Source organism: Dromiciops gliroides, chromosome 2, assembly GCF_019393635.1.
Source record: "Dromiciops gliroides isolate mDroGli1 chromosome 2, mDroGli1.pri, whole genome shotgun sequence".
In the NCBI taxonomy this organism is placed as follows: Eukaryota; Metazoa; Chordata; class Mammalia; order Microbiotheria; family Microbiotheriidae; genus Dromiciops; species Dromiciops gliroides.
The window spans coordinates 694117552-694132956 of NC_057862.1; the positions used below are offsets into that span (position 1 = coordinate 694117552).

General features: G+C 56.7%; 1 protein-coding gene across 1 annotated transcript in view; it reads left to right on the forward strand.

Annotated features, from left to right (window-relative positions):
* DDX1 (DEAD-box helicase 1) overlaps positions 1–13986 on the forward strand; it is a 28732-nt gene extending 14746 nt beyond the window's left edge. Inside the window, exons 10-26 of the mRNA XM_043987953.1 lie at positions 134–206; positions 301–377; positions 498–612; positions 1692–1830; positions 2974–3034; positions 3126–3224; positions 3532–3621; positions 4002–4190; positions 6228–6279; positions 8803–8949; positions 9803–9894; positions 11375–11447; positions 11627–11699; positions 11791–11833; positions 12428–12523; positions 12907–13027; positions 13680–13986. Of these exons, the coding sequence (XP_043843888.1) occupies positions 134–206; positions 301–377; positions 498–612; positions 1692–1830; positions 2974–3034; positions 3126–3224; positions 3532–3621; positions 4002–4190; positions 6228–6279; positions 8803–8949; positions 9803–9894; positions 11375–11447; positions 11627–11699; positions 11791–11833; positions 12428–12523; positions 12907–13027; positions 13680–13810 (1671 nt within the window). The 3' untranslated portion in view covers positions 13811–13986. The remainder of the gene's footprint in view (positions 1–133; positions 207–300; positions 378–497; positions 613–1691; positions 1831–2973; positions 3035–3125; positions 3225–3531; positions 3622–4001; positions 4191–6227; positions 6280–8802; positions 8950–9802; positions 9895–11374; positions 11448–11626; positions 11700–11790; positions 11834–12427; positions 12524–12906; positions 13028–13679) is intronic.
* Positions 13987–15405: the final 1419 nt, after the last annotated feature.

Sequence of the window (15405 nt, forward strand, 5' to 3'; positions counted from 1 at the left end):
AGACCCAATAAACTTAATTTGTGTTATTAAAAATTGCAAAGAAGTTTTTGGAGATGATAACCCTAAAGTGTATTTCGATGGTAGAGTTTGCTATTAATAATCCATTTGTGCTTTTTCATTCTTGCCATTTTAGGAATTCACGATGCACGATACGATTGGCTGTTACCTGGATATTGACAAAGGGCAGGTCAAGTTCTCTAAAAATGGTGAGTTCCTCGAGGTTTCTGGAGAATGAGATTTCAGAGGATTCGCTTCCACTACATTTGGCTCTTTTCTCTGCCCTCTTCTTTCTCTTGAAAGGAAAAGATCTGGGCCTGGCTTTCGAAATACCGGCTCACCTGAAGAACCAAGCATTCTTTGCTGCGTGTGTCTTAAAGGTAGAAGTTTCATTACAAACTGTCCTCTGGTCACAATCGCTCTTGAGTCTCATTTCATGCAAACTTTCATGCCCCCGTGATGCTCTTTGCCCAGTTCTGACTTCCCTTTCTTTCTTTTAGAACGCTGAACTGAAATTTAACTTTGGTGAAGAAGAATTTAAATTTCCTCCCAAAGACGGATTTGTCGGGCTCTGCAAGGCTTCTGATGGCCATGTTGTGAAATCTCAACACACAGGTATTGTGCTGGCTCTTTTGGGGGTCTTGAAAAGGGCAGTGTTGGAGGGGAAGCCGGCCATGGACAGCTGTCCTGGGGAAACACTGGGTGAGGCTGAGGATCCTTAGCTTCCTGGGAACAGTCTGATAAATGGGAGGTACATCCCTAGCCGGTGGTAGATTCTTGTGTCTGTCTTGGACTGCTAGCGGATCTGGAACCTGGGGGTTCTTTTGGCTGGGGAGGGGCTGGGCAAGGCAGATCTGCCCCTCTCCATCTCTCCCACACACGGGTGGAGGTCTGCTGTCCAGGGGCTCTATCCCAGGCTGGACCCGGGCCTCTGCAGTTCTCTCCCTAGCTGCTACCAGTACCTTCTCCCAACCCCAGTGATTCAGTGCTAGCACAAGGTTGCCACAGAGGATTCAGCCTCTGTTCAGGGGGAAATTGAGGAGAGCCTGGCCAGGCACAGACCTTGCTGAGGGGCTTGACCCCTGCCATTCAACCTTTTCCACCTGGAAGTGGAGGTGCTTCGTTTAGATATTTGTTTTATGGTTGTGAGATTGTCCCAAGCTTCCCCTATATTGTATTCTTGTTTTTGGTTTTGTTTTTTTTTTTTGTGGGGCAGTGGGGGTTAAGTGACTTGCCCAAGGTCACACAGCTAGTATGTGTCAAGTGTCTGAGGCCAGATTTGAACTCGGGTCTTCCTGAATCCAGGGCTGGTGCTTGATCCACTGCACCACCTAGCTGCCCCCTCCCCTGTATTGTATTAATGAGGGTTCTGGTGAAGCAACATTGATGAGGCGAGCATTCATGTGGGGCAAGGTTAGCTAGTCTTCCTAAGTGGAAATACCAGTTATTTCCAATTAAATGCTGCCCTGAGGACGTCATTCTTTCCCAAAACGGAAGCTTTTCCCCAAATTTTAAGCTTGGCTTATCCTTTGGGCCCAGATCTTGCCCTAAAAGAGAATGCCTTGGGTAAACATGGCCTCTGAGAAACACACGGACGACGGCGAGGCCTCTGAAATGAGCCGAGATGGAGCTGGCCTGCCCGCTGCTCTGCCAGCCCTTAACGTCAGGGGTGTCTGTCATCTCTTTCCTTACAGGAAGTGCACAGGTAGTGCAGACAAAGTTTCTTCCCAATGCCCCCAAAGCCCTCATTGTGGAGCCGTCCCGGGAGTTGGCAGAACAGACTCTGAATAACGTCAAGCAGTTTAAAAAATACGTGGATAACCCGAAGCTGAGGTAATGAGCCTTCCGGGCATCTCCGCAGGTGCAGGGGAGCATTCTCAGTCTGCCTTTCAGGGTCTCCTCGTTGTGACTGGGGCTTAGATCTGGGCGAGCGTGAAGGGAAGCGCTGGTGACTCGGGGGCTCTCTGAGGGTCGGGGTGACTCAGATGACATCAGCCTTGGTGGACAGTCCCAGAACCACCATGTAGGCTCTTCTCTGCCAGGGGGCATTTCAAGTGCAGGACACTAGCTTTTTCAGAGTAGGGCACTGACAAGACTTGGTGCCAGCTTACTGGCAGAGTTCACAGCCCTTCAGAGGGCGATCACGGCCGCTCACTCCAAGGTCGTCTCGGCTCCATGGGCTTTCTTCCTTTGGCCTCTGACGGCATCTGGTTTCCGTGCAGGGGAAACTTCCGTCCGGCCCAGTAGGAAGGAGGAAGCTGCTGCCTCCTTCCTTAGCGCGAGAGCCTCTGCTGCAGGGGCAGGGGTCCGTCAGCTTCCCTGGGCTGAGTGATGGCCTGCGGGCCCTGCCCCTTCATGGGGACAGAGGAGGCTTTACCAGCGTGGCGAATGTTCTCCGTCGGTTTGTGACGCGGGTCTGCTTGTGAGCCATTACAGGAAGTTGGAAGGCCGGGTGGGGGGGTGGGGAGCCTTCTTGTCACGTGACTGTCCTGGCTGGTTCTGAGAGCCCGAGCTCTGGGATGGCACCGGGGCCTCCTGACCTTTGAAGGCTGTTTAGCCTTTCAGTCTCCCAGGGTGTGAGACGGTAGGAAGGAGAGGGTCAGGCTTTGTCTGAAGGCTTTGCAGCCTTTGGTGGCGGAGCGTTGGGGTCCACCTTGGCGCTACAGCCTGATCAGGGAACATGACACGGACGGTATCACCCCCACACCAGAGGCTATTGAAGCACGTGAGAGGTGTTGATGGATCCTGTGTGAGGCTCGTTTGTGAGCAAAGCCATCTCAGATGTGGGCGTGAGAGATCAGGGAGGGCTTCCTGGAGGAGAAGACTGTGTGTGTGTGTGTGTGTGTGTGTGCGCTGTAGCCCCAACTTGTGGTTTGCTCTGCACCCCTGACCAGGCCTGTGTTCTTGTTCTCCGGGGCCTTGGAAAACCAGCATGATCTGAGCCAGGCGACATCTTTGCTTTGTTCTTTCTCGCAGGGAGCTTCTGATCATCGGTGGTGTGGCAGCCCGCGATCAGCTCTCTGTCCTGGAGCAGGGGGTGAGTTCTCGGGGTCTGGGGCGAGTGGGGCAGTGGCCTCAGTGATTCTTCTGTGTGTCTGTTGATTTTCCCCTCTCCTTGTGCCCTTCAGGTGGATATAGTGGTCGGCACTCCAGGAAGACTCGATGACTTGGTGTCCACAGGGAAACTCAACTTGTCCCAGATTAGGTTCTTGGTTCTGGATGAAGCCGTGAGTAGGAGCCCACCAATGTTCTTGATGCCGTGGGGTGGGGGTGGGGGCGCCAGGGAGGCTTCTGGGAAAACCAGCTTCTAGTCTTTGGTTCCTTTTTGGGGAAGGGGGTGGAGGATGGTTTTAGTTGTGGGGAATCTCTCAGGTTGAATTTATGACTTGGTCAGATCTTGTCATCTGCTCATTTGGGAAATCCAAGGAATGCCTAGAATTTGGCACCTCCTGACTCGCCCCGAGGGTGGTGCTGGGAGGACTCCAGAGGTCCTCCACCGGGCCCAGACGGTGCTGTCGTCTTCTTTCCCTGCAGGATGGGCTCCTTTCCCAGGGCTATTCTGATTTCATCAATAGGATGCACAGTCAGATCCCTCAGATTACTTCCGACGGAAAAAGGCTTCAGGTACAAAGCGGACACGTCTCTGTATTCTGGAGCAGGGGCCAGCTCCCGGGGGCTGTTTCCTGCCCTTTCTCGGTTGCCTGGGTCTACTAGTGTGTGAGCCCTGCTTGTGACTGGGGAGGGACCGCTTTGGGAACCCGTCCCTGATGTCAGGAAGGCTACTGGGAGGGGGAAGATGAAGGCGGACAGTGGGTGGGCAGGAAGTTCCGTGCAGGCTCACTTAGAGAAGGCCTTTGGGACGCTGGTCCTTCCCCCACCGGCTCCAGCGTCTCCCAGCACTTCTGATGGTGCTGGTGACGTGGCCTCCGAGACATTGACGACTGGCCCGGGTAGATGTCGGGGTGCTCACCTGGGGCGCTTCGCCGTGCCGTTTATACTTCCAGGTCATCGTCTGCTCGGCCACCCTCCACTCTTTTGATGTCAAGAAGCTTTCGGAAAAGATCATGCATTTCCCTACCTGGGTTGATTTGAAAGGAGAGGATTCGGTGCCTGAAACCGTGCACCACGTGGTTGTTCCCGTGAATCCCAAAACGGACAAGCTGTGGGAGAGGCTGGGAAAGAACCACATCCGAGTACGTGGCCTCTGCCTTTGGAGCCAGGGAGGAGACGCTGGGCAGGAGTGGAGAGTGGTGGGGACGGGGGTCAGCTCTCCCCCGGGGCCTTAGGCCTTTCTTCCTCTCCTTGGTCGGGTATCTGGGGCCAGCCTTCAGTGTTGGCATGATGAGCCAGCGAAAGCTCAGGCCTTAGTTATTAACCTGGCGGTTTTCATTCTCCTTAACCTAAAAATGGAGCTGAGTGATGGGGAGAGCCAGTCTTATAAAGTGACAGGTCTGGCTCTTTCCAGTAGGTACGAATGAGGGTCACAGAGTCGAGCCCCCAATTCAGGGTGAGTGGTTAATAAGTGCTCCCAAACAGGATGACCTTGTATTTGAGCAGCCAGCTGGGTAGATGTGGGAATCCAGAGCAGCCCCAGAATCAGGGACCCCAAGTGGGAATCCATCAGTCCATGGCCATGAGTCAGCGCCTGCTCGGCGCTGGGGACACAGAGACTAAGGAGATGGTCAAGGGGGCACGGACGAAGAAATCCAGAGGCTTTGAGGACAGGCCCCAGGGAGGAAGAGGAAGGCCAGGCAGTGGGGACAGCTCTGTCTGAGCATGTGGCCGTGTGGGAGAGAAGAGAGAGCCCGAGTGGAGGGAGGGGAGATTGGGGAGGGGGCCTCGGCCCATGTGCATGGGCCAGAGCCCTTTTCTGGAATATCTGCCCCGAGGGGACCCCACTATCTGCTGGAGCAGCCCCTGCCTCAGTGAGACACCTCGGATCGAAAGTTTTTCCTTAGTTTGTTCAACCAAAACCCCCCACCCTCACCCCCTTTGCTCCTTCTGCCCTCCAGGGCCGGGCAGAACGTTTGATGTGAGGGCCACCCCTTCCAAAAGCCTCATCTCCTTTTCCTCATCCTCCTGGCTTGCTTTTGAGACCCTTTGCTGGCCTGTCACAGGCCTCTGAGATTTGGGGTCTCCCCAGAGCACTCTCCTAGCCCCGCCCCTCTCCGTGATTTCATTGGCTCCCATCTGTTCCTATTACCCGCCCTGTTCAGCCTGGACAAGAGGAGTCCTGGGGGAGGCGGTTATGTTCCCATCCATGTTCAGGGATGCTCAGGGCTGTCCCATGGGAGCCTCCGAGGGGAGAACCAGGAGCTGTGGGGGGTCAGAACAAGAAGCTGTCACAGAGGGGAGCAGGCCGCCCTGGGCAGGGCGGGTCCTGTCCTTGGAAGGCGCCCGCCCAGAGGGCAAGGTCTCTACTGATCCCAGCCCTGCTTCAGCTGCCCTGTGAGATCTGCTCTCATTCTGCTTCTGACCGCAGCCCTCTCCCCGTGTTCTACTTCTGCTGTCCAAGCAGCGCCTGCGTCCCCCGTGTGTCTGTCTGGTTGGGGTCTCCTCACCGTGCCCATCTGTCCCCCACACAGCTCTCAGAACAACACTCACAACACAGGCCTGGGGAGGTCACTCCTGTGCTCAAGCACTGTACCTGCCTCCCAGAGGGCTCTGGGGTGAGATTCAGAGTTGTGAGCATGGCATTCAAGGCCTTCCAGACTGACCTGGGGGCTCCCCGAAGGTGACGTGCCATTTCTCCTTTACCTTCGTGCATTTACACCAACCATCTTGAGCCTGGGTCAGCAGTATGACGAGGCACCGTGGCTCCCCCAGAGCTCATGCTACCAGAGACATGGGGGGGGGGGGCGCCCTGAGGGGGCAGCGGGCCCACCAGGCTGCCTTGCTTGCTGTCCTTCCTTAGGAAGGCTGTTTGTTTCCACCTACAGACAGGGCTCATCTGTTGGCAGCTTTTTGTGGGAGTGATGAGCTGGGAGGGAGCTCCGAGGCCATCCTGAGCCCTGCTTTCCTGGCTCCGGAGCTGCCCCCACCTCCCCGCTGATGTTCATGGAGCCTGCACTTTCTGACATTAAGAAACGGGAAAGTCCAATGCCCGTCTACACCGCTTCCCTCCCCCAAAGACTCAGGCTATTCATCTCAGGGCCCAAAATAGCCCAAGGACGTGTGGGCTCTGTACGTTTTTAAAAAATCAATCCTGTTTTTTGTTTCTTGTTTGGTAGACGGACGAAGTACATGCGAAAGATAACACCAGACCTGGCGCCAACAGCCCCGGTGAGTGAGGGTCAGCTTCCGAGTACAAGTGAGAGGGTGAAGGTCCTACAGTGCAGGGGCTGTAGACTGAGGGGGTCACATCCCCCTGGCCTCTGCACCCTCTGTGGTAGCAGGGCCGCGCACAGGCTGTTCAGCCGCCAGCTTCTGCCCCACACGCTCAGTTCAGTGCCGTTAAGAAGTGATTACTGTGACCCTGAGCCACTGTGATGGAGTCGGGGCTGGGGGCTATGCTGGGCAGATACAGCACAGGCTGCAGCTCTGTTTTCTAGGAGCTCCTAATCCAATAGACAAGATAGAGGCAGGATACGCTGGAGAGAATTGGGCAGGGAAGGGGAAGGGGAGGCTCGCCCAAATCCTGGGGGATAGGCTGGGGGGGTCTGGCCTAGGGGGAGGCAGCCCCTGAGCTGAGCCTTGAAGAAGGATGAGGAGGGAGTGCGGTGAGGCCTGCTGGCAGGCAGTGGGGAGGAAGCTGAGAGAAGGGAATGGTGAGGGTGACAGGGCGAGATTGAAGGGCCAGGGGGCTTACAGAGGCGGGAGGGTACGGGCCCAGGCAGAGGGTCTGCCCTCAGTGGCAGAGGGGCCACCTCGTCCTCTGATCCTGGAGCAGAAGGTGGGGGGAGACAGGAGGGGATTCTGAAGGGTGGAGGAAAGGAGATGGAGGTGCTTGGGAAGATTGGCCTTGATCGCCTCCATAAATGAGGAGGTGAGATCCTCCACTCGCAGGCCGTGGTGGCCTGGGGGGGTCTGTGGGAAGAGAAGGTTTCTTGTGGCCACTGTGGGGATGAGGGACAGGGAAGCAGGTGATGGTTGCTCAGCTGCAGTTTGGGCCCAGCAGAGGTTACAGATGAGGCATTTTAGTGGCCACGTCCTCAGAGTGGGGTGGGTAAGGGCAGTCAGTGCCTGGGGGGACCAATTGGCAGGGGGCGCTGCAGCCAGTTTTGCCCCCCAGCTATTACTCCAGTGCTGTGGGGGTCACCTGGAGGTTGTGGGCACCACTCACTCTCTGGGCATCAGTGGCAGAATGTTGGGAATGAGGTGGCCCTGTGTGTCAGGAGCATCCCGTACATTGTCCCAACGTGGCCCGGGCGGCTCGCATTCTCTGTGACTGTCTGAGGCGCCCCGGTGGACCGATGCGGTGGAATGTTAGGCCGACCCCTCTCGAGCGCTCATGGGCTTCATTAGATTGTAGTTGTTTCATCTAAAAGAGTGAATAATCTGAAAGTTACTTCTAGTCAGTTTGAAATGCGTGAGATATTCTCTTCCCCACCGCTCTCCCTCCTCCCCAATTTACTTTGTGATTAATTTGCTTAGATTAAAATGAAAACAAAACTACTTCGAAGCTAGGTGGCACATTGGTTAGAGTCCTGGGCCTGCCTGGAGTCAGGGGAACCCGATTCAAATTTGCCTTCAGACACTTACCACCCACATGACCCTGGGCAAGTCACTTAACCCTGCTCGCATCAGGTTCCTGATCTGTAAATAAACTGGAGAAGGAAATGGCAAAGCGCTCCAGGATCCTTGCCAAGAAAACTCCAAAGGGGGTGACAGAGAGTCAGACACAACTGCAAAGTGCCTGCACAACGACAGACTTCACTTGGGACCCCCAGCAGGTGGGCCAGTGGCCCTAAAACACTTGGTGATGGAATCTTGGGGGGCAAGCCAGGTGGTGCCCGGGCCGTGCTCCAAGTGTCCATTGAGGAGCTGCTGCTGTTCTCCATCCATGGAGAGTCTCCATCCTCCCCCCAAAAGCTGTAACTGCGTTTGACGTCAATCACATGTCACGTTTAACCGTCCAAAGAGCAGGAGGCTCACCGAGTGGCCATTTTATGGGGCACCTTGGCTAGTAGAGATAGCAAAAGAGCCAAGAGGAAGGCCTCCAGAACTTCAGGTGGATCCTCACTGGAGTATATGTGGAGAGACCTAATAGGACTTTGTTGTGATCGCTCATTCATTTCAGTCACGTACAACTCCCTGTGACCCCAGACGGCAGAGAAATTGCAATGGCTTTCCATGTCCTTCTCCAATGAGGAAACCAAGGCAAACAGTGAAGTGACTGGCCCAGGGTCACCCAGCTAGCAAGTGTCTGAGGCAGATTTGAACTCCATTCTTCCTGACTCCAGGCTCAGTGCGCTAGCCATTGTGCCACCCAGCTGCCCAGGGATTTAGCTTGGATGAGAAGGTAGACTGAGGAGCCACGAGAGGAGATCCCAGCTCCTCCCAAGGCACAGACGAGCTCAGCTCCCAGGTCACTAATGCTATCTTGCAGACAGTTTTAGGTACAGAAGCTGAAGTTGGGAAGGAAGCGCGCCAGGAGATCTGGCTACCATGTGCACACACACACTCTTAGTGTGTTTACATGGAGCATATTCTGCGTTTTCTGTACACAAGCACATGCGGGTGTCTGTGTTCTCTCTCTCTCTCTCCACACACACACACACACACACACGCACACGCACACGCGCACACACTCTCCTGTCCCAGTGCCACTTGTCAGTCGGCGTCTTGTCTGTGTTTGATTTTCAGAGATGTGGTCTGAAGCCATCAAAATTCTGAAGGGGGAATACACTGTCCGGGCCATCAAGGAGCACAAGATGGATCAAGCCATTATCTTCTGCAGGACAAAAATAGACTGTGATAACTTGGAGCAGTACTTTATGCAGCAAGGAGGAGGCAAGTTCTCCCTCCAAGTGGGTTGTGAATGTTCTCCGGCTGGACGATGGATGACAGCGTTCAGAATTCAGAGGCACTTGCTAACTTTATTGGCTTACGTGGTAGCCAGATTGCCTGCATCCTCACATGTGGGGAACACTGGGAGCTGCTTTAGGGGGTGGGGGAAGTAAACTTTCTTCCTGATAAACTAGGGCAGAACAAACCACTTCCTGTTCTGATGTGTGGCCTTGAGAGAAGGGGGTCTGCCTTGTTCTGATGGGACGCTTCTCTGATAAGGTGGTGTCCCACCTCGTGTGCCTGGGCCTCTGGGTGTCTGGTGTTTGTGGAGGAAGAGTCCGTGGGGCCGAGCGGCCCCCAGCCCCCTTCCACTCCAGCCCCTTATTGCACTGCCCAGACCCAAGGTCTGGCCAGGAGTCCCCCTGGATGGAATGAAATCTGACCTTCCCTCCCTGAGGCAATGTCCTTATGAATCTGGGTCCAATGTGGTCCTAGGGACCCTTTGAGGCCAGGGGCTGTGCCCTCATCCCGAGCTCTCGTCCCTCCTCCTGCCCAGTGACCTGGCCCAGCCTTTGTAAGTGCTGTGGCCTCTGGCTGAGATCAGACTTGCCTTAAACCCAGGACAAGGCGGCTCTAAGTGACTGGAGCACTGATCTGGGGGGCCTCTTGGGCTGGCCCGCAGCCTTGGGCCTTCTCTCCTGCAGGTGAGGGTGCTTGGCAGGGAGTGATGCGCCACAGAGGGGCGACGCGCTGTAGCCTGGCACCGGCCCTCTTGGGCCCCGGTTCCTGCAGACTCGCTCACCTCGTTCGCTTGCGTCACGACTCAAGGCTCAGGGTCACATGTGCTTTTCTCTAGGGCCCGACAAGAAAGGGCACCAGTTCTCCTGTGTCTGTCTTCATGGGGACAGAAAGCCTCATGAGAGGAAGCAAAACCTGGAGAGATTTAAGGTATGGACACTGGGAATGAGACCATTCCTTGGGCCTCCTGTGGCTTGGGGGACTGGTTCTGGAGCAGGCCCACTCCCTGAAGGGGGCAGGACGGAATGAGCCGTTGTGACTCCACAGTGAACTGCTCAGGGTCACGTGGGCAGCGAGTGTCGGAGCCAGCCCTTTTGCCTGCCCTGGGCAGGCTCACCCGCCTTGGGCGTGCCCCCGCCCTGCTCTGACCCAGATCCTTCGGTGGATCGATCTCGGATCTCATTGGTGTGGTGCCTCCTCCAGGAGTGCTGATAGCCACCCACCTGTGCCCTCTCTTCCTGGGCTCCCCCAGTATCCCGGGGCTTCCACGAGATCTCTCGAGGTTGTACGGGCTCCTGGCTGGTCCATCTGTCACCGGCTCCCAGCATATTCCTCTCTGATGACAGTCTTAGGACAGACCATTGCCAGAGGAGGCGTGGCTGGGGGCATGGCTCGTGATGATGCATGGGCCCTGTGGTCAGTGTTGGTGTGCTCCTGGCCGTGTTGCCCTGCGGGTTCACATCAGTGACCACGGGTGGGGGGATGGACCATGAAAGGGAGCTAGAACACCTTCGGCTGTGTGACCCTAGACAGCTCACTCACTCTCTCCCAGCCTCGGTTTACTTCGCTGCCACGTGGGGATAAGAGCAGCATCTCCCTGCCAGGTTGCTGACAGGGCCTGCAGGGAGGGCTCCCAAGCCCCGGGGCCTTGGCCTTCTTGGGTGCGCACATCCTGGAGAGAGCAGGGCCCGGAGGTCAGGGAGGGGGTCTCTGAGCCTGGTGGGTGCAGCTGTGGCGTGGCCTGGGCTGGGCTTTGGGCCGTCCCCAGAAGAAAGCCGGCTGCTCCTCCACCCCTCTGCGGCTTTTGTGCCCACGGGACACGGTGGGGCCAGTTCTCAAAGGTGCTCCATTGGTGGGGCCCCCATGATGAGCGCACCCCCATCAGACACGCAGAGAGACGCAGCTCGTGCCTGGCACCGTGTCATCTGACTCTTCAGTCGCAGTCAATGAGCTCTCCCATTGATGTGCCTCCTTACGAGGTTGTGAGGGCCATCCCCATTTCACAGATAGGTGCACTCAGAGAGGCCAGGGAGGGAAAGCGAGGCCCCACAGCCTTGGGCCCTGGAGCGGGTTTTCTGCCTCCAAGCCCCACGTCCTCCCCGTTCCATTCCATGCCCTGTTGCCTGTTCTAGGTTAGTTGCTGCTCGAAGAATGACCTTTTGGGTAAGGGGAGGAAAGGGAGAGTGAGAAGTGATTGATTTACTCGTCAGAATTACATGTTGTAGCAGGTCGGGGGTCTGCCTGAGAATTCAAGGCTCAGTCCTGCTAGTAAATCACCAGCGTCTGGACCTCTCGTCTGCCGGCGACTCATTTGTCATTCCAGAGCTCGCCTCCTTGGAAGGCAGGCGTTTAGCGATCTCCAAATGGGAGCAAACGCACACCTTCCCCTCCCCTCTCTCCCCCTCTGCAGAAAGGAGATGTCCGGTTTCTCATTTGCACCGATGTGGCTGCCCGAGGGATCGACATCCACGGGGTTCCTTATGGTAAGAGAGGAGTCTGGGGGTCACTTTCTTGGTAGACTGTGGCTTGAAAGCGTTGTGTGGGTAGGCCACCTAAAATCACTGGAAGTGGTCCTTGGGATGGAGAGAAGGCAGAGAACTGGATTCGGGAACGCGGGGTGGGGGGCTAGCGGGCCATTGGTGATGCCTGTTGATGCTTTCAGTCATAAACGTCACCCTGCCCGATGAGAAGCAGAACTATGTCCACCGGATTGGCCGAGTCGGCCGAGCAGAAAGGTACCACTGTCTTTGGGGAAGGGGGTGGGGGGGACTTGGGTCCCTTATGTGCTTTGGGGTAAGTTCTAACACGGCTCCTGAATCGTTTCAGAATGGGGCTGGCTGTGTCTCTGGTGGCAACCGAGAAGGAGAAGGTAATCTTCCCGCTTGACTTGGCCTTTGCCTCGTCGTTCTCTGATAGCATGCAATGGACAGTCAAATATCTGAAGTGAAGGGAAGGGTTTTGGTTTGCTTGCTTGTCTTGCACTAAACTGAATTCCACTACACACCATCTGAGAACAAAGGCCTTTATGGAGTCTTCCTTCAGACTCTTCAGGCTAAAAAGAGATGAAGTTTGAGAATAAAAAATGCAGCAGCTGATTTTTCACAGTAGCTTTGGTTCGATGCTAGCCAGTGAAAAGTGTTAAAAGCCTTCAGACAAAGAACATTGCACGGGATTGGCGAGCTGGTCCCCTGGACCGCATCACTGCAGCGTGCCCCCAAAGTGGGTCTTTCTTTGTTTCGTTTATTCGAGAATGACTCCACGTACCTGATGCCACCTGGAAATGTGTCTAGTTGGGTCTCCAGGAGTATCTTACTGGCCGGGGGGCAGGGGACTCCCTGGAGTTGGGGGCTGGGTTCTGTCCTTTCCCTCTTGTCTGTGGGAACATGGGTCGTTCACCTGAAAATTCAGAGGGCAGAGGGAGGCCCAGTGTGGTTTCAGTGGCATCCCTTCCCACCTCCCTTAGGTCTGGTACCATGTCTGTAGCAGCCGAGGGAAGGGATGCTATAACACAAGGCTGAAGGAAGATGGCGGCTGCACCATCTGGTACAACGAGATGCAGGTAGGAGCACTCTCATTGGCCTGACTCACAGGCATCTCTGCAGGTGAGCTGCCGGCTGCTTGGGGCCTCAGAAACGAGGCCTGCTTTCAGCTGCACACGAGCTTGGGAGTTGGGGCTGCCTCTCCTCAGGGGGGTGGGCATCACAGACCCACACACAGGCCTTGGGGGTGGGCATCACAGACCCCCACACAGGCCTCAGGGTGGTGGGCATCACAGACCCCCACACAGGCCTTGGGGGTAGGCATCACAGACCTCCTGCACAGGCCTCAGGGTGGTGGGCACTATGGACCCCCGCACAGGTCATGTGGGACAGGCAGAATCTACCTTAGGGGGAAAGGATATTTCTCCTCGAAATGAAGCCACCTCTGTCCCTGTAACTTTAGCTGCTCTCTGAGATCGAGGAGCATCTGAACTGCACCATCTCTCAAGTTGAGCCGGACATCAAAGTCCCTGTGGATGAGTTTGATGGGAAGGTCACCTACGGGCAGAAGAGAGCAGCTGGAGGTGAGCTTGTGGCCGGCCTCGGGTCCCAGAGCCAGAGGGGAGGGGGCCTTTCCAGGTGGTCTGTGGCCTGGCAGAAGTCAGTGGTGCTGGGAAGGGGGAGAGGCCCCCACTGCCCGTTTTGGAGGCCTTCCTTGGGGGGCAGGGAGGGGGGCTCAGAAGTCTGGGCCCCAGCGGCAGCCACCTTGAGGCAGGAGGAAGGTGTGTCCCCAAAGCTTGCTGGTAATCCTCTGAGGTGGTGTTAGACATGATGAGGTTTCTAGGCTGACGTCCAAGCCTCATTTCCCCCAAAGTGCATTTGAGCCGTTGCCCTCCCGATACCAGTCTGAGCTGGCATCCCTGGGAGAGGGGTCAGGGCCGAGGAGGCAGGAGTCTGGTGGGCAGGGGACACACACACACACACACACACACACACGGTTTCCTTTTCTTCTGGGGCCTGGCCTCACGGGCAGAAGTTCAGACTCCTTGTCACTCCTCCCAACACCACCAGTTAATTCTTCCTGTGGGGTGGCCGGGCTCATATCCAGGGTCAGCAAGGGCGGGTTCAAGCAGCTGGACGCTTCCCGACCAACCTTTTAGAGGCAGGAGGTTGGGGAGGATGGGGAGGCAGCCAGAGCCCGGGGCCAGGCTGACTGTTCTGTGTGTGTGCACACAGGTGGGACCTACAAAGGGCACGTGGACATTTTGGCGCCCACGGTCCAAGAGCTGGCCGCCCTGGAAAAGGAGGCTCAGACGTCGTTCCTGCACCTGGGCTACCTTCCCAACCAACTCTTCAGGACCTTCTGAGGGGACGACGCAGCTGTGGCTGCGGCCTTGGGGATGCCAGGCCCGGGCTCCCAAGGCCCGGCCAGCCAGGCCGGTCTTCCAGTAGTGAGGCTAACTTCCCTGCATGTCAGCATGCTCCATAGCGATTGTCGGAAATAAAGTTGGCCGGCCTGACTGTGTTCTGTGCTTGCCCCTTCTCTCATGGTCTCCTGACCCCTTTTTCTAACAACCTGCTGCTGTCCAAGCTGAGAGCTGATTGGAGGCAGGTGGGGATAGTGGGGTGGGCAGCTGGGGTGCTCAGTGGATAGAGCGCTGGGCCTGGAGTCAGGCCTCAGACACATCCTAGCTGTGAGACCCTGGACAAGTCACTTCTCCCTGTTTCCTCATGTGTAAAATGAGCTGGAGAAGGAAATGGCCAAGCACGCCAGCATCTCTGCCAAGAAAACCCCAAATGGGGTCACAAAGTCAGGTAGGACTGGAATGACTTAATAACAGTAACTGGGCATAGCAGACATGTGAGTGAACCTGGTGTCCACCCCGCAGCTGCACTCCTGAGCTGGACGGCACTGGGGGAGGCCATCAATGGGGAGGGGGGAATGGGGATTTTTTCTCCCTGGCCAGGGGCCTTGTGTGACAACTCCATCTCGGGCACTTCCCCGCTGCTCCCCACCTTTGCCCAGGCACCTGGGCCTGTCAGGAGGGATAGATGGCCGCAGGCCCTCGCAGACAGCTGTTCTTCAAAGGGCCCGACTTTCTCCAAAATAATGCTCCCAGGCCTGTGGTTCCGATGTGGGCCCCTCCAACCTGAGCACATCTGCCAAGGGTGGCGAACATTGGCTGCCGCAGGATGTCCCTCCTTCCTGCTCATTCTCTCGGAAATGGTTGTAGAAGTGCGAGACTTGGGTTCCAGTCCAGACGTAGAAGTTGTTGATCGAGGCAGCTGGGTGGTACAGTGGACGGCAGGCAGACAGGCATTTGGTGGTCAGGCCACTCTGGGCGGGCCTCTTACCCTCGACAGCCTCCGTTTCTTGTCTGATAAAGTGGGGATGCTAATAGTGCCCGCCTCCCAGGGTGGTTGTGGGGTTGGCATGAGGCCCTGGTGACGGTGATGACGCCGTCTTCCTTCTCTCTCCCTCCATGAGGACCACGCCTGTAGAAGCCACGTCCCCCAGCCACGTTCCCGTCTTGTGGGCCAGGTGCTTTGTGAGCCTCGGGCCGCAGGTATCACTCCAGCCCTCCTGTCCTGGCCCCTGCAGCCGGTGTCCAGCCTGGGCCTCAGCAGGAGTCCTGCCCGCAGGGAGGCTCCTCCTGCCGCCCAGGATGGCGGCAGCTGCTTCCATGCTGGGATATGTCATTTCTTTCTGTGCCCTCCCTCAGGCCCAGTCTGTCATCTCTCATCCGGGGACTGGCCCTTGGGTCCTCTGAGCTCTCCCCACCCGTGCCCGGCTCTCTGGGTTTTTCATCACTGGAGTAAAGCCCCTCTGGGTCCTGGGTTAGATAGGGAGGTTCTCCTGGGGACTGGCCCGAAGCACAGGGATGCTCCTCCCACTGTGTGCAGGGGGCCAGGTGGGAGGGGCCAGGCGGGAGGGCCCCGGGCCACCAGCCACGGAGGGAGC